The sequence below is a fragment of the Lissotriton helveticus genome, chromosome 12 (assembly GCF_964261635.1).
Source record: "Lissotriton helveticus chromosome 12, aLisHel1.1, whole genome shotgun sequence".
NCBI classification, from domain to species: domain Eukaryota; kingdom Metazoa; phylum Chordata; class Amphibia; order Caudata; family Salamandridae; genus Lissotriton; species Lissotriton helveticus.
In genome coordinates this window covers 303793909-303817078 of record NC_136073.1, presented here as the reverse complement: position 1 = coordinate 303817078, position 23170 = coordinate 303793909, and the positions used below count along the sequence as shown (strand labels likewise).

At 47.2% G+C, this 23170-nt stretch overlaps 1 protein-coding gene across 4 annotated transcripts in view; it reads right to left on the bottom strand.

Moving 5' to 3' along the window:
* Window positions 1-23170, bottom strand: part of LOC144799496 (fatty acyl-CoA hydrolase precursor, medium chain-like) — a 282807-nt gene that overhangs the window by 242824 nt on the left and 16813 nt on the right. The window contains exons 1-2 of one of the 4 annotated variants that reach the window (XM_078670845.1): window positions 19183-19311; window positions 18653-18736 (exon numbers count right to left, since the gene is read on the bottom strand). The exons of 1 other annotated variant lie outside the window; for it this stretch is intronic. In XM_078670845.1, the coding sequence (XP_078526971.1) occupies window positions 18653-18725 (73 nt within the window). In that variant the 5' untranslated portion in view covers window positions 18726-18736; window positions 19183-19311. Of the gene's footprint in view, window positions 1-18652; window positions 18737-18851; window positions 19039-19182; window positions 19312-23170 lie in introns of those variants that run through there. 2 more of the 4 variants (XM_078670846.1, XM_078670844.1) reach the window with 2 other exon arrangements.

Here is a 23170-nt window from a genome sequence, read left to right as displayed (position 1 = left end):
TAACACCTTGGCTGCTAAGGCTTTCCCTCTGGGTGCTGACAATCAGATTTACCATTGTTCATGACAAGGTCAGCTCGTCATTAGCACAGGATCAGTGCACTGCATGACGAGCTGACCTTGTCATGAGCATGGAACAGGTTAATCGCCCCTCTCGGAGCATGTAAGGGGAGGAAACAGGGACTATTGGGGTGCTGGGCCCTTGCTGCTTTTTGTGTATGTGCATGAGACACAGGGAACCAGCCCGGTTGGAATCCCTGGGCTCAGCTCCCTGTGTGACCTGGAATTCATGGCAAGTCCGAATGTCCATCTAATCATTATGGCTGAATTTTACAAATCTGGGGCCATCTCCACTTATCTGCTAGAACAAGTCATGTGATTTGTAGGCATATATAGAAACTATTGTCACATTGTCAGAGGTGAGCCCTTGCTGTAATCAGAGTGTGCCTGGAAAAAAGAGAAAAGTAGTCTGTGCTTGTCAGATGCATATAAAACTGCAATAACTCAAATGTGTATTCTGCCTATCACCACTCCTTTAATCTCATCTCTCATGAACTAAGGACTAAGCATTAACCCTTGATGTCAGAAAGATATGTCATTATAATTATTATGGCTGAATTGTAAAGTCCAAAACTGGGGAATCATGCTGGCTCATCCCGACTTCCCTGCTAGACCAAATCATGTGATCATAGGCCAAGACAGACACCCTTGTCAGAACTGTTTCTTGTGTGTGCGGACTGAGCACACTTGCTATAGAGGTGGGTGAGCATCCAAAAGCTCCAAGTCCTGTTGGAACCTCGAGTACAAGACGAGATGTACTTAAATGAAAGGCGAAGGCAATGTGACCTGGTGACTGCATCTGCTGACCATGAGACACAGGGAAGCGGAATCCAATCCTTCAGCTTAGCAGCACCCTGTGAATCCCTGCAAACCTGAATGCGGCAGGAAAAAGCGTAATGTAGTCTGCGACTGTCCGTTGTGAAGTGCATATCCTGTCCGTCCTTGGACAGGATTCGCGCTGTGTAAAACTGGAAAAAATTAAAATTGGATTCTGCCTGTTGCTCCTGCACTGATCTCATGCCCATTGAATTATTATCAAAGTGTTAACCTTTCATGTCTGAAATAAATACGCGTCTAATCATTGTGGTAGAAATGCACAGTGTGAAATTGGAGAATTTGGTGTCAGTCCCGGCTTCCTTGCTTGAACAAATCGTGTCATCATAGGCAAATACTTGATGTCACCAAGCACAAACACCAGCCCTTTGCTTTAACAGAGCTACTGGTGTTTATAATACACAGAGACAGAACGTAAAAGCGGCAGCTAATTGAGCAGATTAGAGATAAAGGTCATCCATACAGAAACCCTCCATTCCTCTATCCCCTCCCCTGCACCCCTCCTGCCATGGGCAAATAGGAACTGGAAAGTGAAGGAGGGGGGCTAGAGCAAAGAGACAGCAAGAGAAGGAGTCTAGTAAGGGGAGGGATGCTATCACGGCCAGGGGTAAAAGAGAGAGACATGCGCAGCTGAGAATGCAGCCTCTTAATGTGTACATTCTTGTCAATGGGCAGGGCCCACTGACAAGAATGTACTTTGCATTTCTTTTCTGCAATCCCTAATGCCAGCCGCAGTAAGAAGCAGGCAGGTATTTACAGCTGTACGGCGCCACGTAGTGACATGTGCGTGTACAGCCAATAAGATAAAAGCATTTTTTTTTATGCCTCCCGGAGACCTTTTTCGCGGCCAGAAAGGTGAAAATCGCGGTAATCGCGCTCCTCTGCCGATTTCGTGATTATTTTGCGAATCGCGAAATCGCGATAAGCTGGAGGGTCTGCCTAGTATATGGCACCTTAGGTTCTAAGGGAATAGGTGCCCCAGAGGCATACCAGGGGCTGAAGCATGTATTATGCCACCCATGGGAAGCCTTCCAAAACGGCACCACAGGTCTGCTACTGCAGCCTGGGTAAGGTGGTGCATGCTTCCCTTACTAAGATATAGATTACCTATATCTACCTTTAATCACTGACACATATAAACCTATAAGTCACTCATATGGCAGGCCTTCATAATCCTGAAGGTAGAGTGCTTGCTTTTGTGTGAGAGGGTGCCCATGCATGAGCAGGACCCCTCTGCAGCTTTCAGAATCTATTCTCTGAGGCTGTTCTGTGATGCAGCCAGGCCATATACTCTTAAGTGCATTATAACCTCGCTATAAATACTAAATTTGGAATGGTTGCATGGAAACATGTTTGGTGTCAAACACTTTGGAACCCTACCCCCCTGCCAGTCCTGACGGTGGGGGTAGTATTCCACCCTTCTAGAGGGAGAGACAGGCACACACTGGTCTAACCGGTAATAGTTTAAAAGAGCCCAGGCATCACAAAATGGATGCTGCAGCCACAGACACGAGTCTGACCTCCTGCTGCTGGACAAAACTCCGGCAGGGGAGGCCTGAACAATAGGTTTCCTGTCACAGGGAGGTGTAACCACCTCCCAGCCAGGCTTTAGTGTATTGGGGCTGGGTGGGTGCATTCAGAGAATGCTTTTCAGACAGTGCTGGGGGCACACTTGGTGTCCCTGGGCATATCCCAGTTCAAACCGGTTGCAGGGACACTCAGCCCCTGCTCTGGCGTAAAACCGGACAAAGGGAAAGGGGTGTAACCACCCCTCTCCCAGGTCCTCCCATAGGTGGGTCCCCAGAGTATGCCCAAATCCCCTATCTTAATATAAGTATGGGACCCCAGTCCTTAGGACGAAACTCTGCAACATATATCCTGGAACTTCAACATTCTACTTGACTAGAAGATGGAAGAATCTCCTTTGGGGTCAAGGAGTGACTCCCCTGTTCAAACAGGCACCAAGAAGCATCTTGCCGGTCTGCATTTCCGAGGCTCCCGCCGGACCCTGAAGAATTTGCGACTCAGGACATAGACTCAGGACATAGACTTCCAGACTCCTCAGAGGCCAACACAAGATCCCAGCAAAGCTGAGACCTGCAGCCCTCACGAGTGATGTGGGACCAGAACTCCTGGACACAGTGCACATTTGCAAGTGCATTGACTTCTAAAGGTTTCCCAACGTTGTGCATTGGACTACTTGTAGTCCAAGCCCCGAGCACCATCTGCACCAAAGATTGTGGGCCTACACTCCACTAGTGTTCTGTGAGCCTGCTTCTTGCATTTCTGTTTGAGGCCCCATCGCGATCCCTGGTCCATCGACTAGTGGGTCCCCACAAAGGTAACTCTTCTTTCCTTTGGGCTTCCCTGGTTGCTCTAGACATGCCCTGACTCCCTACCAAGAGGTGAGTCCCTCAGACATTGCTGGTCTGCACCGAAGCCAGTCTTTGCTTTCTGCGTGGGTTGCTGTTGCCAAGGCTTGTTGGGTCCCATCCGGAATCCGACACTGCAGCACTCGACATCCTTTGTGGGACAGCTCAAATCCAGCACCTGGTTGTATTCGACGCCTCCTGGTCCTCGTGGCTGAAGAGTCAAGCTTCATCTTCTTCACCTGAAATCACCCGACATCGGTGAGCATCTTCTCATCGCCTTCCTGGTCACTGGCAAGTGACCCAGACTCTGTACCCTCTGCTTTCAGGTTCTTCACATCTCCGATCCACCCTTGGATCCACCGGACACTTTCCACTTGGACGCCAGCAGCACTTTACAGCAGCTCTCCATTGAAGTCGACAACGAAACCGACACGAAAAGACACCTATGCACCCGGCTTCCCTGGGTTAGGTAACTTGAGTACTCCGGTGCTCCCATGGGTGTTGACTCGAGAACCTCCTAGTTCTAAAGGGGTTTGCTCAAAGTCCTCTTCTAAGTGTCCCTAATCTTTAAAATTCCAACCGTGACTTTCCCCATAGAAGTTAATGGTGATTGCCGGCTGTGTTTAGACACTGCACAAGTCCCCCGTGGGTCTCCTGTGTCACTGCCTTGGGTGGTTCCTGGTGGCCCCAGCGGTTCTACAGGTTCTTGGCCTGTGCTCTATGTAAGTCATGGTACTCATACCACTTTCTTAATATATGGTTTGGTATGCCCCTAGGGCTCAACGTATATTGTGCTAATTTACTGTGTGCTAAATAAGTTTACTGAATGTACTTTTGCCCGTAGCCTCATAAAGAGACTAGAGGGATGTGCTTAGAATAAATACATATATTTTATATATACCTGGTGTGGTTCTCCTTTCATGTGGTCATTCACAAGATTATAGACTGGTAAAACAAGCTGCTTTACATTCCTTCAAGACTTAGCCTGAAGGCTGCTCCCCACAGCTACCACTAGGATAGCTTTATATATAGGTTGTCTTTAAACCTACCATCAATAAGGGTCGTTTGGACTGATGCAAGATGTCCACTAGAATAGTGGCCAGCATATGCCAGGCCAACTTCTCACAGCCACTGCGTGAAAAGCTTGCACCTTCTTCACGCAGGTGTAAGGAGTGACATAGTGTAGTGGGAATAGGCCTCAAAATGCATTGCTGGAGTTGCGTTGTGCTTGCGACACAACTCCAGCAATGCGTGACTTTTGCCACAACAGATGCGTCAGAATTTCTGATGCATCAGTCAATCCTTGCACCATGGTGTGCCGTATTGTAAATACTGTGCATCCATGGTGTTGCAAGGGTTTCTCAGGGTGGTGCAGGGAAGGTGACGCATCTTTACAGATGCGTCGCTTTCTTGTAAATCTGCCTCATTGAATTTACAGGCCCTATGTACAGGTAGAACCATTTACTATGGACATACAAGTACATAAAATGTGCCAATTGCGTGGAAGCCAATGTCGCCATGTTTTAAGGACAGAGCACAAGCACTGCTTAGCAAGGGTAATAATGACAGTTACCGGATTAGCCCATAAAAAGATATGTGCAATGAGCTATACATGATCTTAAAGAAACACACAATCAATGTTACCTATGTAAATGTGTGTGCAATGAAGAGCCCACAGACCAAAACATTAACTAGAAGGGCCTATTAAGGAAAGTGCAGCCCCCTTAATGAAAAGCAATATGACACACGTTATTGAATCCACATTTCAAATTAAATTGCAAGAAATCGCACAGTTTACAGGCAAACACACCCACCAACAAGCATTTCACTGGGGTAGCCCTTTAAGGAACAATAAAATGAACTCTGGCTGCATATGTATAATACACAGTTCAGTGATTTATATTCCCTACGCATGTGTTAACTTACAAAAATACGCACACCAAATCGTTGAGCTCAGTACACCGGTGCGTGTCACTTTAGGAATCTATGTATACTGCTTTTGAGAACACTTGTTTGTAGTTTGATAACATTCCTGAATGATTAGGTCACAGGCCTAATGATTGTGTTTCACATACTATACATAATAGACAGAAATATACGTGCCTTCAACACAAGATAATCTTATCCTGAAATGTAGGGCTTGGCCCTACATATTTTGTTTACCATCGAATTCCAAAGTCCAACAACAGCCGCTCTCTCGATGAGAACAAGCTTCATTAGCAAAGCAAATGCGGCCGAAGCGTCTTCACGACGGCTCTTTATAAATGTAAGTGTACGTAACACCTCAATACGTGATCTTTTAGCACTACACAACTTTCCGAAGTTGCTGGTGTGCCTCTTTACTTTTCGGCGTTATCCAAATAGCAAGAGAAAAGTTTGTTTAGTTTAAAGAACAAAAAATCCGAGCTGCTCTAACATAATGGGCGTTGCAATAGGAAATCTGGGACTAACATAAAGAGCGAAGTAAACAAGTGTGTTGTAAGAAATCCAGTTTAAACTGCTTTGGGCAATTCGGAGCATGCCTTTGAAATAAAAGACAGAACAGGAATTACACAGTGAAATGTAATGCTCATAAAACAGCAATTAGTTTGGCATGCAGGCAAAATGCATCGGATTAAAAACACCAGTGTCCCACCTTGGAATAATACATGAGGCTGGTTTTCAAGATGCTCGCCTGCCTCAGGGGCCTGGAGATAGAAGGGGTTAGTCCCCTAGCATTCACCATCACTGTTTAGCCAGTTGTACAAATGGCTCTCCATCTTGTTACCCCTATGGTTGTAAATGGACCCCCGTGGAGAAGTGTGGCTCAGGGGTTAGAGGCAGCAGACCCGGAAGCTGAGATCGGTCCTGGACCAGGGTTCAATTCCCCGCCTCGGCGGGGTCTTGGGCTAAAAATTCCACGGACTCGATAATTCTCGCCCCGGTGCCTCCTCGACTCATGGGTTCACACTCTGCGACTCTGGGCAATAGCTTGCTTAATCTCCACAACGGCCCCTCGCGGCGGGATGCCTGACTTTCACCTTGTGGATACCCTGCTATCTCACAGGGGAATACCAGGAAGGGTTCCCTAAGCAAGTGCCGGGAAACCCACTGCGGGTAGCTGTGCGCTATATAAGCTCAACTACATTTACATTCCATCGCAATCATTTCAAATAACCCCACACTACCCTCTCTAAAGCTCTGATGGCATGCAGATGACTACTGGATGGGCTGTGCAGAGAAACACTAGCAGTTGTTTAAATGGAATGACCCCCCCTCCTGAGTCCCCGTAGAATGTGATGAGGGCACACTCCAGGGGCGTAGGAGACAATACAATTCTGGGGGGGACAGGGACAACCTTGTGGACTTTCCAGTGACCCTATACAAATCACCGCCTGTTAAACAAATAGTGAAATATTGAGAAAAGCAGGCATGTAGTCACAGTTAGCATGTATGCTTTACTGTTATTTACATTCACATAGTAATCAGACCAAATGTTTAAAAAAACATGTATATGAATCATGCACCAAGCAAACAAAGGTTGCTGACTTAGGGTGGTGGCATCGTGTTTGCAAGTGCAATATGGTTTGAAAAGTACCTTCTGCTGCATTCCTGGTCTCCAGCAATTTTTAGGCAACAATAAAAATGCGAAGATAACTTCGGTGGATTAATGTTCTTTATTGAGAGAGATCGGAGGTTTGTCTAGTGGAAGTTTTGACTCATGGTAAGGTAGCCACACTGAAGTAATATGCCTGCTGCAAAGAAAGTGTACCACGCAGATCACAAAATGCATATCATGTAAATAGGTCAGTGAGTTACTGCTTTTGTCTGAGAGATTCTTTTGGTATTTGCAGTTTATAAGTTAAAATCCTAACATTGAACAGTGAGCTATTAACCGTCATCAGAGCTGCATGAAAACTTCAAGGTATAGATTAGAACGTTATCCTTTTTCCCCAATCTGTCCTTATCCTGATGTTAGAAAATGGGTTCATTAGGATATACATCAATTCTGATTATTAAAGAGAACCCCCAACCATGGTGTTATGTTTTAAATTCTGAGTTTGTGCTTCTCTAGTGTTGCAAAGCCATCCTGGGCCCTTGGCACTCCCCAACTTTTTGCTGACTGGTACTGGTGATACCTGACTCTGACTGGCCCTAGCCTCTGCCTAACCAGGCCCCATGATATGCTGAAAGAGACACTTTAAAAAACAGTGAAATCACCTACATACACTAGGGAACACTATGGGTTAGGGTATCCCTATGATTGGCATGACCTCTCCTATAAGACCCTAGTACATAATAGGCCAGGGGGATTAGGACTATCTTTAAACCCCTAGAATATAATAGGCATGACAGTTTAGAGGCCAGCAGTCCTTTCTGCGCTTGCATGTGTGCACTGCTGAAGCCTGCAGTAAGTTTAACAGTAGCGCTGTATTGTAGAACTGATTTTAAAATGCAAATTGTGCTCAAACTCGACTTTTAGGTTTGGGGAACAAATCGATCAACTACAATGTTGGGTTCAAAATTAAGTGAAGTGGAAAAATGTTTTCCACTTAAGTATGGCTGTATCATATAACCATATAATACATCATCTGCTGCATAATCTAACGATTTCACCCAAAACAATTTTGTAGCTCAAATGGATCAAAAATTACTAAAGAAATTTGACTTAAGTTGCTGTGAAGTGTAGGGTCCTTTCCAAAGGTTGACTGTCAACTTTCCTACTGCTGCATTTGTATGTTACACAAGTACTAATGAGGCAAAAGCTTTGCAGAGGCTGTTAGTATGTATAAATATGTCAAAAATAATAAAGTATCATAAAATGTACCGCATTACGCTGCAGCCTTTTTATTGTTGCATAATTTAGTCAACACTACAACATAATTTTGGTCTCCATTGCTTCATTACCCCAGGGGCCCAAAAGCAGGCTGCACATGTTAAAAGTGTTTGTGCATGAAGCAGAGACCATGAAGTTTGCAAACTTAGGGGCTGATTAAGATGGCAGGCGGACTTCAGTCCGTCTGCCATCGAATCGGGGAATGGGACAGCTGGCCTTCAAGGCGGCGGCCCCACGATAGGCATTACAATGCAGCCGCCACTCCGGAGTTCGCAGTGCCTATCTTTTACATTGCAGTAGGTGCTGCTGGCTGCATCATCCACCGCAATGTAAAAAGGGACATGTTAAATATATATAACTGCACTACGTGGCAGGCATAATGCAGTGTCTTCCACATGGTGCAGTGATATGTAGGGGGGCATCATAGGTGCCCCCCAGGTCCCATGTCTGGGGGCTGTGGGAAAGGGGCCTGCTACAGCCCCCAAACTTCCCTTTCTGCTAGATTTTCCATGGCGGGTAAGGGACATCGTATTCCCTACAGCAGTGCCTGGTAGGCACCACCAGCATTGTAGGAACCACAAGCCCCTCCGCCGCACTGGCGGGCTCAAGGAGCCCATCGGTCTGCGTAGCAGTTGGTCTTTCTGACCGCCAGGGAACCACACGCCATTGTTATATCGCGGGCGGTGATGCAGTCACTAATGGCAGTGGGACTGCCACCGACGGGGTGACGTGGCAGTCCCACCGCCATTATAATCACCCCCTAAGTTTGGTGTGCATGCAAATCCTGCATTGCCAACCCCTGGTAAGTTGCACAACTACTACTGAAAAAAAGCAAATGGAGTTGCCAATGGGTGAGGTGCAATGGCCTCAAGAGTCTTGGGACCTCAGTGACAAAGTCACTGTCGATCTAGGGTGTGCTTCTTCGTATGCCTGCCCGTAAGAACAGTGCTTAATTTGAGGCGGTGCCTTCCGGGGCTCGGCATCTGCAGTTTATTGCCAGCACCGGCACTTGGAACAGCTGCTAATTTAAAGATGAGCAGGAAAACAGTTATTTATTAATTCAATATATGTTTAAAACAACTAATACTAGCCACCCAAACCATTTTCAAAGCTTGGGTGTCTGAATTCTCACACTTGTAGCAGTGTGATGGTTAGTAGTTGTGTAAGTTCTGTTATTGGCAGCACTGGCAGGGGAAATGTGTGGTGCAAACATCGGTGGCCCCATCACGAAGGTCTCAGCACTTATTTGTTTACAAATGAAGCACTGCGCAAGACTGGAGGTGAACTGCAGTATGGATAGTGGAGGACAGGCCTTCAAGGTTAACTCACACTGGCCACTGTTAGGGTCCACCTGCGGGTGCTAGGACACCAGGCCTCTAAGGTCTATCAGGCCTTCTTTTTTTTTTGTTTTTTGTTTTTTTCCGAAATTCTTTATTGTATATAGAAAAATATAATTTTACATACATGGAAGAGGCTTATACATGAGTGGAAAGAAGAAAAGAGAGAAAAGAAGAGAGAGAAGAAAAAAAAAGAAAAAAGGGGGGGGGCATTCCGTACTCCTGAGATCATTCGCCAGTTCGTAGTCTCATAGTCCCAAAGTCTCATAGTCTCATAGTCCATATTGCGTCAATTGGTGTTCCTTGGCGTTTGTGACCAAGCATCTTGCTCCCCGCGCCACCCCGGGGGACAGTGGAGAGAGATATAGGTTATAGGTTAAGTAGGAGATGTACACGGTGCTCTGTTGGCACTAGCCTGTTTCAGCCCGTGACCACAGATGTATCACGTTCACGCCTACGGCGGCTTGTGTGATGACAGGTAGTGGTCTAAAGATCCCCACATGGTCGACTGCTTGTGCGTCTTCGGTGTGTGTTTTGCTGTTATGTTGTCCGCCCCCCTCAGGAACGTGACCCAGTTGAGCCACGCCTGTGGGGCCGCCTTTGATGTGTCCTTCCAGTTAGTTAGGACTACTTTGACTGCGGCTGTCAGCATGAGATCTATGAGGTCTCGGTCCTCCGTCTTTGTGATTGCCTGGGACGTGAACCCTAGGGCTAGGCCTGTGAGGTCTGTTTGTATGTCTGTGCCTGTGATCTCGTGGATAAGTGTTCTGATCTTCCCCCAGAAGTCCTTGATTTTTGGGCATTTTAGTAGGAGGTGTTCTAAGTCTCCCCTTTCTTTATCACAGTTCCAGCACACGTCGCTGTCTCTAATGCCTACGGTGGCTAATCGGGCTGGTGTCCAGTATGCCTTGTGTATCAGCCAGAATTTTGTCTGGTTCAGCGTGGCCGTCACTTTTTTCCGACTCGTGGACCTCCATAGCTCTGTTTTCGCTTCCTCACTGAGTGCTTGACCTGCTGCCTCCCCCCAGAAGTTTATGACCTTGTCATTGAGTTTGGTGTGCTTGGGGCCTAGGATCTTGTAAAGGTGTGCTACCTGGTGTCCTAGCGTGTTCAGGCTGTTAGCCAGCTGTATTATCGAGGGTGTCTGGGTGTTGAGGTTCGCCTTCCTTATTGCGACTTTTATCTTCAGGAAGTTGTATAGTTCTACGCTGTTTAGGTTGTACTCTCCTTTCAGGGTGTCGAATGTTACGTCAGCGCCCTTGTTCTTAAGGTCCCTGGCTGTCGATATCCCTTGGCTATACCAGTCGTGCATGTCTAGGACCTTGCCCCTGTATTTTAGGGATGGGTTGTGCCAGATTGCTTCAAAGGGCCCTCCTTTGACGCTCGTGTTTAGAAGTTTGTCAATTTTAAGCAGAGCTCGTTTTGTGTTTCTGAGTACCGGGTTGTCTTTTATTGCCGGGTGTTTGGTGGCCGTGAGGAGGGCGATGGGTTTCATACCTTTTAGCAACCCCTGTTCTAGTGTTAACCATGCCGGTGTGTAGTCCTGTCTTGGGTCTAGCCAGTGCAGTCCCTGTCTAGCTAGGCACGCCTCGTGGAATCGTTTGAAGTTTGTTATGTTTAGCCCCCCCTGTTCCTTTGATAATCTGAGTTTTTGCATACTTATTCTGGCCCTCTTCCCTCTCCATAGGAAATCGTTCAGTATCTTGTCTATCTTTTTGTGGAAGTCCTCTGTGTTGGTTAGGGGTAACATGGCTAGCATATAGTTGACCATTGGTGTGAGCATCATTTTTATTGTCTCTACCCTCCCCCACCATGTTGTGAACTTGGGCGACCACCCGTCTACCTTGGCCTTGATTTTCTGGATTATAACCTGTTCATTATGTTCCAGTGTTGTGCTCAAGTTTCTCTCGAAGAGAATGCCTAGATACTTAATAGGTTTATTTTGCCACGCTAGGCCTGACGTGCCAAGTACTGTCCTTGTTGTGTGGATGTTTAGGGGCTTGCATTCTGATTTGTGCTTGTTAAGTTTGTACCCTGAGACCTGGGCGTACCTCTCAATTGTGTCTGTCAGTGCCTTAATAGATCTCTCAGGGTCTTCTGTCATTATTAACACATCATCTGCATACGCCGCCAGCTTAAAATTTTCTCCTCCTATTGGCACCCCAGCTATATCTTCGTTCGTTCGTATCATTGTTAGGAGCGGTTCTATTGCCAATAGGAAGAGGCCGGGTGAGAGAGGGCAGCCCTGTCGTGTCCCTCTGCCCAGGTTTAGTATGTTTGAGGTGCCTCCGTACACTACCACTCGCGCCTTGGGGCTGTTGTAAAGCGCCATCACCATTCTCCTGTAGTTGGGTCCTAGCCCGAATTTCCCCATGCAGTGATCCAGGTATGGCCATGAGACTCTGTCAAAAGCTTTTTCGGCGTCTAGGGCTATCATTACGGCCGCTTTGCTACTCTGGGCCGAGTGGTTGATTATATGGCATAGTAATCTGGTGTTGTCATGGGACATGCGGTTTTTGAGGTACCCTACCTGGGAGTTGTGTATGAGTTTGGGTAGGTAGGCGTTAAGTCTATTGGCTAGTATCTTCGCATATATCTTGCAGTCTACATTTATGAGTGAGATCGGCCTGAAGTTCTTCGCCTCTGTCATGTCTTTCCCTTCCTTTGGTATGACTATTATATTTGCCTCAGCCATTGATGGGGTCATGCGTCCTTTGCGGACGCACTCCTCAAATACCTGTTTCAAAGTGGGTTGGAGTGTGGTCAGGTATTGTTTATAGAACCCTGCTGTGAATCCGTCAGGCCCTGGAGCCTTGTTTTCTTTGAGGCCGGCCGTGGCTTTCTTTATCTCATCCTCTGTGACCGTGAGCTCTAGGACGTCTCGTTCTCGGTCTGTTAGTGTGGGTGTAGCTATGCTGTTAAGGAGTTCCTCGCCCCCATCCTCCTTTAGCGTGTCGTCTCTTGTGTATAGGCCCTCATAGAAGTCCCTGAATACCTCAAGGATGTCCTTATTGGCAGTCTGGGCCTTGTTGTGTTTGTCTTTGATTGCCCCAATTGTGTGCTGCTTTTGTTTCCCTTTCAGATAGGTTGCTAGGTTTTTCCCCGCTTTGTTGGCAGTGCATAGGTTGATTGATTTGTATTTGTTGATCCAGGTCCCTGCTCTTTCGCTTAATATCCTGTTGAGCTCATACTTCCGTTTTGTTAGCTCTGTGAGTGTGTTGTTGTCTTCTAGGCTGGCTATGTGGCTGTTCTCTAGTGTTTTGATCTCTTTCTCCAGGTCGGCGATCCTTTTGTTCCTTGCTTTGTTCATTTTCCCTTTTATTGTCATTACTACCCCCGTATGGTCGCTTTAAGGGCGTCCCAAAGTACCTCTCTAGGCGTTTCTGGTGTGTCGTTGATTGTCAGGTACTCTCGAATTGCTGTGTCTATCTCTGCCTTCGCCACTGTGTGTTGAAGAAGGCCGTCGTCAAATCGCCACCTGCGTGTTGGCTTCTCGTTGTGTCTGCCTGATAGGGATAGGCTTATATGTGCGTGATCTGATATTGTTCTGGGTCCTATTTCTGTGTGGTCTATGAGGTGTGTGTGTGTTTCTGACATCAGTATGTAGTCTATCCGACTGTAGGAGTTGTGGGGATTGGAGTAGAATGTGTATTCTCTGGCGTCCGGGTTGCTTAGGCGCCACGGGTCCTTAAGGCTCAGTTTTGTGCACAGGTTCCTGAGAATGTTAGGGCTAGTAGTTGTGTTGCGTCTGCAGGGGTGCTTGTCTATAGCTGGGTCTAGGACTTGGTTGAAATCTCCGGCAACGATCAATAGATCTTCCATTGGTAGGTTGTGTAGCTGGGCACCTATCCCCTCCCAAAATTGTTTATCCTCACTGTTAGGGCCGTATATGTTTGCGACGTGATAGGTCTCTCCTGCTCGCTTGAGACTGGTCACTAGTGTCCTGCCCTGGGTGTCTGCTTGATAGCTTGTGAGAGACAGGTTCGAATTTTTGCTGATTAGTGTTATTACCCCATTCTTCTTGTTTGGGGCTGGCGATCCCACCACCTCCCCTATCCAGTTAGCTCTTAATCGCGGGATGTCTGCCTCTTCTAGTCTGGTCTCTTGTAGCACATAAATGTCGCTTTTAAGTTTCCTTAGGTGGTCGAGCACCTTCCTTCTTTTTACAGGGCTATTCAGCCCTTTGACATTTAGGGAGACTATTTTGATATCTGACCCTATGCTATTCTGTCCGTTATGTGTCATTAATGCTGCTTTGCGTTCGCTGTGCTGGTAGGCTACCCTTAGGCTCGTTTGCTCTCCTCGCCATGTGCCTAATCATGTCTTCCTGTTTCCTTTTGCTCCTACTTGGTGCAAGTGTGAAAGAGAAATAAAGGATGCAAGAGATGCAGAGAAAGAAAAGATAGTCAGTCAGCCCATGTACAAAACCCCCCCCTCCCCTTTTCCCCTCCTCCCCCCTCCCCCATTCTCGCCTTCCCGCCCCCCTCCCTCCCTTACTTGCAAAAAGGGTGTGCGACGACAAAGTTCCTCTGCCCGCATCATCCCTGAGGTAGAGTTGGTTATATCTTCGGCTGTTGTGTTCCTCTATGTTCGGGTCTCTTTTATGTCCTTCAGCCCTTCAGTCTCTCAGTCTCTATCTGTTGTCTGTGCACTTCCTTCATTATCCATTCTGAGGTAGATACGCTGTTCTGTGCTTCCCTGCTGGTCCTCGCCGTTCACCTCTTTACTCTGATTGTTCGTTCAGCGGCGACGCGCTCCTCTTTGCTGCCCCTGGGCTTTTGTTCTCCTCCATGTCCTCTACTGCTGGACCTTGCAGGTATCGTTTTAGAGCCTCTGGGCATTCAAAAAACATCGTCTTCCATTTGTCTGTCACCTTGAATTTTGTTGGGCTAACAAAGCTGAACGCGGCTCCTCTTCTCCGCAGGATGTCTCTTTGCGCCAGAAAGCCTTTCCTTAGCTCCACTGTCGGCTTTGAATAGTCCTGGGTCAATACTATCTTGTTGCCGGCCCACGTTAGATTCTGATTTTTCCTGGCGAAGGCAAAAATGGCCTCTGTCTGATTTAGTCTCAGCGGGTTGCAAATTACCGCTCTTGGTCCTCTTCCTGTGGCTGGTTTCCCTGCTGGTATCCTGTATGCCTTTTGTACCTCGAAGCCTCTTTGGAAGGTGATACCTGTAAGTTGTGGGATCATCTCCTCTAGCATGGCGGCACAGGAGCCTGCCTTATCTTCAGCCCCCTCCGGCACTCCCAGTATTCTTATGTTGCCCCTTCTTGCCCTGTCGTCCTTCTCCGCTAGCTGTTTTTGTACAGCATTTGTGGCTGTTCTCAGCTCTGCTATAGCCTTGGTGTGTCTGCTCGTTTCATCTTCTACCGAGCTTATTCGGCTTTCTGCAGCTTCTATTCTTGTGTTTGTTTTGTGGAGGTCCGCTCTAATGGCCGCCATCTCCAGTTGCATGTTCTCCAGCTTGAGTTTCGTCTCTCTTCCCACCTCATTGCCTTCGTTTACCTTCCGCAGGATGGTTTCCAGCGTGACCGGCTCGCCTCTTGTTTTGGTCGGGGACCCTTGGTTGTCAAATTTTGGTTTCTTCTGCTGGTCACCTGTCAGCTTCCCATCGCTGCCTGCCATTGTTCGGATGCCCCTCCTTGACAGGATGTTGATCAGCCTCCCTCCTGCTTGCGCCACCTTAGGTGTACTTGTTGTTTTTACTTTTGCAGCAGTGGGTTGGGCAGCTTGTCTGTATCTGCTTGGCTCTCTAATGTGTCTTGTTCTTGTTTTTGCCTTTGGCCCAGCCAGCGTGCTGGCTGCCTAGTTTGTGGCTTGCACGGCCACTGTCTCTTTTAACTGTCCCGGCTTTCTTTGAGGGGGTGTACTGGGGTCCCTGGGTGCCTGTGTGCTGTTGGGCTTAGGTATTTCACACCCCACTATGGCTCAGCGGGCGTGTTCGCTTCGCTGTGTGTTGTCTCTGTGCTGCTCGTAGGGCAGGAGTTACGGGCTTCTCAGGCTCAGGGTGCTCGCTCTGCCTTCTGCCCCCGCTGCCTGTTGTCTCCCTCTGCTAGGGATGCTGTCCTCTCCCAGGCCTGGTGCGTTTTTAGCGTTTTAGCGTAGTTTTGGGGTGTCAGAGGGCCACTTATCGCGCTGTCCTCTTGTGTTGCTCAGGTCTTTCTTTAGTACGGCCCCCCTTTCTCGATGTTGCCCCCGCTCTTGGCTCCGCTCCAGTGCCGGTGCCTGTTCAGCACCTTCCCTCTTGGTACTAGCGGCATCCGGTGTGCTCTCCTGTTATGGCCTGGCTTTTTGTCGCGCTGTTGTTGCGCTCGTTAGGCTCTCGGCTTCAGAATTGCAGTGGTCTCGCTGCTTCTGGCGTGTTGAGCATTCCGCCCCCCGCGCCCACCTTTGCCGCTCTTTCCTCCGCCCTTCGCCTCTTCCTTGGGCTCTGCTAGACTCCGCTGGCGCTCGCCGTTACTCGCGCCCCTCAGTCTCACCGTCTCTCTGCTTACTCGCTATTGCTTCCGGTTGACTGGCTCCTCTCTTCCGCTTCCGGGTCACTTGGCAGCATACCTCACCTTCCGCTCTAGATCGGGGAAGACTTCCGGTAATGGCGCCTCGCCTCCACACACTTCCGGTTACCTGGCGTCGGCCCTCCGGGCTTGGGCTTTGGAGCGTTCGGCTTCTGCAAGGTATGGGACACTTGCTCTCCGCTCCTTTCCTCCGCGCTGCGGTTTGCCTTCTTCCTCGTGTTGTCGTTCACTGGGGGCGATTCCGCTATTTGTCTCGCCTGCTCCAGCTGCAGATGTGTTTTGGGATCGCTCGGTCGGTCTCGGGGGCACCGCGGTCGTGTCTCAGGCGTGGAGGCCCCTTCGTCTCTCTCCGTATTCTCCGCTGTCCTTCACTTCTCGCCTCACACCGCCATCTTGCGTCGCGCTGTTGTTGCCTGCCCGGTATGTTCAGGGGCTGATTCCTTCGTCGTTGTTGCGCTTTCCGCCCTTCTTGCACGTCGGTTAGTTGTGCAGACCCTTCCTACACCTTGTGCAGTCCCTTTGTTCCGGTATTGTCTCGTTTGGCTGGTAGTTTTCCCCTCAGGGATGCGGAGCTGCCGGACCTAGACGACCGTCTCCATTGCCGTCCAAGCCACGCCCCCCTATCAGGCCTTCTAGGTGTAGCATAGGAATGAGCTCTGTCAGGAGTGCAATCTGGTGTACCGTCTTGAAGGTTGAACATGGTTCTCCAGTTCCAAATTCAGCAGCTCTGGCCAGAGTGCCACATCCTCTCCCACACTGAACACCATACTATCTATCAGGCCTTCTATGTGTAGCATAGGAATGAGCTCTGTCAGGAGTGCAATCTGGTGTACTCGTCATGAAGGTTGAACATGGTTCTCCAGTTCCAAATTCAGCAGCTCTGGCCAGAGTGCCACATCCTCTCCCACACTGAACACCATACTGCCCCACTGAGAGAAACTGGCACTGACTTCAGCTACAACTCAATTGTACTGCAACTAAATTCAAATTATGCACCAGACAAGAGTAAAATGCTGCCTGAAAAATATGAATAACACCCTGGAAAAAGCAAACACTCATAGGGAATGCAAGAATAAGCAAAGCATGTTAAATGTAATCAGGAACAACTTGGTTACCTTAACGGTTTTAAACTCATTATTCAGAAATCAGTAGGTGATTTTGCCTGAAAAGTTCAGGGCATGGCTACAGGACCAAGAAGGGACCTGTTTCAATGTCCATTGCTTATATCCTTACAAAATGTAAGCAGTTTGGTTTAAAAAAAGACCACATCTCTAAACACAGAGCTGCAGTATACATTTTAGAAGCTAAAATAATTAAAACAGTTGAAAACGATTATATTAAACGTTTCCACTCCACCCATTAACCATGTATTGCAGTCCCTTTAGGAATGGTGCACTTCCCTACCCTGAGAAAACAATGTTGTTCAAAGAAAGAAGATAACAAGAAAGTAGCGCTTTCACTGGTAAACTATGTAAAGTGGCGCTAATATGTGTGGGTGTAAATAACAATCTGGCCTGTCTGCTGACTACTCTGTATTGCTTTATTTAGGTATTTCTTTATTTTTTCTCTCTGTCTGGAGGTTGTTGTTTGGAATAGATAAATCAGCATAGAAAGAGATGGCGGAATAAAGAGAGAGAGTGGGGAGGAGGGCAGCTGCCAGAGAGAGATCAGGAAAAGCGGACACTGTCCTTGCCTTCTCTGGGCATGAAGGAAAAGAGACACTTTGTTTTCCTTCTTTGCCATTCCCAGAACGCCGAGCCTTACTGCAGCACAAAAGGAAGAGGGCGGGTAGCCTCTCTGACGCCAGGCAGGTAAAGTGCAGGGCCATTAGGTAGCGCTTTCGCGCGCTAATGGCCCTGTGAATAACAGAAGGGAGAGGGGAAATTCTTTTTTCCCCTGTCCCCCCACCCTTGTTCCCCCCACTCTAAAATCTGGGGGGGGGGGGGTATGTCCCTCGCGTCCCCCACACTTCCTACGCCCATGCCCAAATCTATATCTTAGGTATATTTATTCGCCTTCGGCTGAATTGGGGCACCCTTGATGAGGTTGAGACTCCCATGGAAGGTTGCCCCCCCTCCCCCTGCCCATGGAAGGTTGCCCCCACCCCCTGCACTGCAAGGAACCACCAGTGCGCCCCTGTCTTGTCATATGAAAGATCACTGCAGGAGTGCATGTTGCCATCTGAGGCGTAACTGGAGCCAAATTTCAGGGGGGGTGCGGGGTGCTAAGAAAAGGGCCTCCAGCATTGGCGGAGTGGAGATCCAGGGGCTCTAAGAAGGGGTGCCCGTTTACTTAACATTTTTTTAGACCGCCTTATACAATTCTCCTACTACACTCAGTTACATTTTGTTTCATGGCTTCCTGAAATGGCTGAAAAACGTTTACACTGTGAATGAAATAGAAACATTTAGGAAATATTTGGATTCAGTTATTAAGCACTGTGTACTTTTCGCTCTTTTCCTAATACGGAGTTTAACGGGTTGTTTCCGATTCACAATGGCATCAAAGGAACGTAAGAGTACGTAAATGAGTACTCTCGCGGTACTAAGGACAGTGATCATAAAATGCTTCTGTAAGTGTCAAGGGTGCACAAACGTAAAATAACAAACTTTAATTTACAATTATTGCAACATCTCAAAACCAGCGTAAATATAAATGTGGATAAAGAACATTATTAGAAAATTGCACAAATTAAAAATGTGGGAGATTCATTATCTTACCTTTGGATGCCACTGCTGTCCTCACTATAACCAGACAGATAAGAGCGAGAATAGTTCCCCAGCCTGACCTCATTTCTCCAGGTACTGAAATAAATACGTATGTTAATAACTTTTTGACACTCTAAGAGGACAAATGCATTTGTCGTAGGTGCAATAGAAAAAGGCTGCTAAGAGAAAATAATAGTAATGTAGAAACAACCCTCTCAGACGGCTAACTCCGATATAAGGGGTAAAGTTCGACTCCCCAGAAGAGATTGAACCATGAACTGCAATCGATGTGAGTAAAAATAAGGTCACTTTCTAACTGCCAGGCTCCAGCTTCGAAAAGCAAGCGAAGAACGCCTCAACACAGTCAGAGAGTTCATAGCAGGCGGGCAACTAGAGCCAAATTTCGAGGAGGGGGCGGGAGGGCTGAAAAAGATTTGAGGGGTGGGGGGGGGCTAATTCTTCCAGCCGTAACCGGAGTGGCTGTAAGAAGGGGTGAAAACATAACAAAAGCCTCATTTACAAGTAAATGGTCTTTTACAGACCTTTGAGTTACTCGGGTGCGGCTGCAATTAGATGTCGCCGAATTTCCTCTACTCCTCTGTGCACTTTGGGAACTTTGACGACTTATTGATCTATGGAACGGCACTAGTTCTCGGAGGTTCCAGCTCATAAAGTCACCGTCTTTTAAATGTTATGCATGTATATATTCAAACGTAATAATGGTAGAACACGCACGTACCTTGAATGTCGTTTTCCCGAATTAATCTTAAATAAAAATGGGCGGAGTTGAGTTTACTGAATTACGAGGTTCTCACTGCCATCTTCTGGGCAGGTCTTGTATTTTCTAGCGAAAAGTACAAAAGATACACATTGTGCACGAATCACAAGACATTTTGCGCGCCCAATTCAGAGGTCGAAGTGAGGAGCACGTTGCCTATACATTTTTTAACTTCTGGAAAAAATCCCCTACTTTTTGTGAAAATACTAGCATCCCGGGACGGTTAATTGCGATAGTTTAACTGCTTCATCTGAAGTGTAATGCAGGGAGTCTCCTGTGCCCGAAGGCGGGTAGACAGTTTAAGAAGAAACATAGATTAATTATTTTTGAGTGGTAGGGCAAGTAGTTACAGCCTGAGTTATGAATTGCATGCTTTTAAGGGGCATTTATATGAAAGAATAGCACTATGGACAATCTGGGAATTACTAAAATCTATATTTTAGAAGCACTTTTTTATCTTAAATCTTTCTGCGCATTTTGTATCAACCTATCTTATATAGTTTGTATTCCAAGTTTAAAATATTGGCTTACATTACACCGTGTTTTCTGTCACAGACTGGGACCTCGTAGCACTGAACATGCTCAAATCACTATTCTCCACTGCACACACACAGATTCAAACCCAGATTTATCAAAGGATTTCGTTGCCCTTCCGTCACCCCAGGTGATGCAAGTTCAACGTAATCCTTAAATCAGATTTACCAAGCCACGCAAAGCCACCTTGCGTGGGGTGGTAAATGTGGAGTAACGCAAGGCAGCTCAAGTTGCTGCCTTTTGTTACTCTGGGAAGGCAGTAATTGTGTGGAGACTGAGAGTAGGTGTTCCCACACACCCACCCGTCCTTTTTCTCATTGCCAGATATATCAAGAGTAGAAACCCTTAGAATGTCTCGAAAATGTAACACCTTCCTGATAGATGCACAACAAGGAGAAAAATCGTAATTGCTCCTCGTTATTTCCGATTTCTAAGTGTGCTGCATTCTATAGAAAACTTAGGGTGTGGTTATGACTTTGGCAATGCAGCTCCAGGTCTGCCCCATGCAGCACTGCCAAAGCCACAGTCAGACCATCCGCCAGATTAGGAGTTTCCTTCTGTCTGGCGGGCTTTGTTTTAGACGTTTTTCTCAGAGGTGCCCTGAAAGTGAGCACCGCAATGGGAATGTCCAAAATAGTTTCTGTAAGGCATAAACTGAAAATTCCATGAACTGGTGCGCATGCACACAGTGGGGCATATGTTGTGCCCCCCTGTGTGCATCCGCATGCGGAAGAGGCTTTTGTTTCCTCTCCACCACAGTGTTCATGGAGTAAGAACCTCCATGACACTGCCAGCGGAGAGGAAACTTGTAATATGCTTGGCAGGACCGCAGAAGTCTAGCCAAGCATATTGTGGCCTACTGAGCACTGCAAACCCACCAGGGCTGCGGCGGTTGGGAGACCGCCACCACCGCAACCCCACCACAAGTCTGGCCATCCACGTAATCGGGCCCTTAGAAAGAGAAAAACCCTCTAAGGATTGTTATTGTGCAGGAAGTTGTCCTTTCTTGCACAAAAACAATCCTGTTTGCTAGGCAGGTGCAAGGGTACCAGCGTTGGTGCGAGGCAGCACATAGTGAGCTAGCGCAGGGAGAGAGTAGCAATGCACCAAATATTATGAAATGTGGCACATTCCTGTCCTCTCCATTTGACACAGCGAAGAGTAGCAAGTTGTCTTGCTGCGTTGTGCTGCGTCAAATAAGGATACATCTGGCCTTTAATTTTGTGACTCACTGGTTACACACAAAGACCTCTGAAGTGTATTAACTAATAGAGGTTCCATCCCTGGGGTGTTGTAAACCCCCGCTTTAGCATCTACAGTAGGGGTGGGCTTCTTTATGGGCCTCCTCAGTCTGCAACTCAGCAGACAAAAGCTCTTACTGAACCCTTTAAAGGAATACTTGTGTCAAAACGAGAGCAGTGGGAACAAGGAAGAATGAAAGATAGGTAAATAGAAAAGGGAAGAAGAAATATTGCATGGAAGAAAGAGTGGAAGGAATGTGAAAGGTAAGAAGGGAGATAGGAGGGATGGATGAGTGGGTGGATGAATGAGCTGGTGAAAGGGTGAGTGAATGGATCGGTTGATGGAGACAGGTAAAAGAATGGCAGATTACAGGGCATTCTTAGAGTGTGGATGAATGGATGCCTTTATAAACAGATGGGTAAGCTAAAGGATGGATGTATGGGTGGATGGATGGATGGACAGATGTGTGAATTAATGGATTGATGGAAAGGCAGATGGAAGGAATGGGGAAGATTGAATGATGGATGAAAGAACGAATGGATGACAGTGTAAAGGGAAATGGTGGATAGCAGCAGTTGGATGTAAGGGTGAATAGCTGAATGGATAGTTGCTTGGATGGATGAATGTAGCGGCTGCTGCCACGTGCGCCGATATTTGGCGCATGGCCAGCCGACATGGCCCCCAGCGTGTGACGCAATAAGGCTGAGGAAGTGCTCTAGTGCCGTCCGTGTCGGCCCCTTCCTGTAAAACCGCGTTGGGCGCTTTGCGGGCTCCCGAGGTGCAGGATAAAAAGTGCAATTGGGAGCTCTGATTTGGAAGTTCTTTGGTGGATTCATATTCATCCTGGAGTGATATCATTTGTACATTGATAATCTAAAAAAAATGCAAAGAAAAGAGACTTCATTTAGGTAATGAGACTGTTGAATCTGGATTACTATTAAGAGATTTTGTGTATGGACATTTTGGATACCTCTATGAACTAGTATTTGTTTAATTTATTTTTGTTTAGTGTTTTACTTTTTTTTTAGAAACAATGTAATTCCTTGTGAGTGAAGACTTTTCAAGGTATTGCAGATTGGGATGGGGAGGGTTTACAGGGAAAGAACGTGCATTATGTATGTATGTTGGTATATATAAGGACTAAACTTAATTTTTGTTTGTTACAGTCCTCACCCTTGAATATCCTGGATATAGTTCTTGTTGGATGCTCTGTGTGTTAGCAGGGATTGAGAGAATTTTAGGTAAGAGCTCATAATCGTTTGAATCATTTGACAGCAAATTACAAATATAACTGGGAAGAATCATAGTGTTAACTTTATAATTTTCCAGTTCCTGATGTTTAGGAGGCTGTGAATTAATTCCTGGACACTTAGCATGGACCTATATCCTTCACGTGTGTTGATTGATTGATTGATTTTAAAACGTACATAGCGCATACTGTCACCCCACGGGTATCCTGGCGCTTCGGACTAATAAACAGAACCAAGATGGAATAGGTCGCAACAGAGAGAGCAAGGAGAAGGGAAACGGAGCTAAGCCTTAGGGAAAAGCCAGGTTTTCAGGTTCCTGCGAAACTCTAGCAGGGAGCTGATCTGTCTAAGGCTCTGGGGAAGTACATTTCACAGCCGAGCGCCAGCCACACTGAATGCCCTTCCTCCTAGCCTAGACCGTTTGAATCTAGGAACCATGAGTAGACCCGCACTAGAAGAGCGGAGCTGCCTTGTAGGTCGATACCATGAGAACTTTTCCTGCATAGGAATAGGGCCTAGCTCATGTACCGCTTTAAAAACCAGGCAGAGGGATTTAAAATGAACTCGTTCCATCACAGGCAGCCATTGCAGCTCTCTCAGAGCCGATGTTGTAGAGGAGCCAAGAGTCCTGCCAAGGGGCAATTTAGCTGCTGCAGACTGGACTCTTTGGAGACCCTGCAGAATGTATAATGGGGGCCCCGGATACAGGGTATCACAGTAATCCAG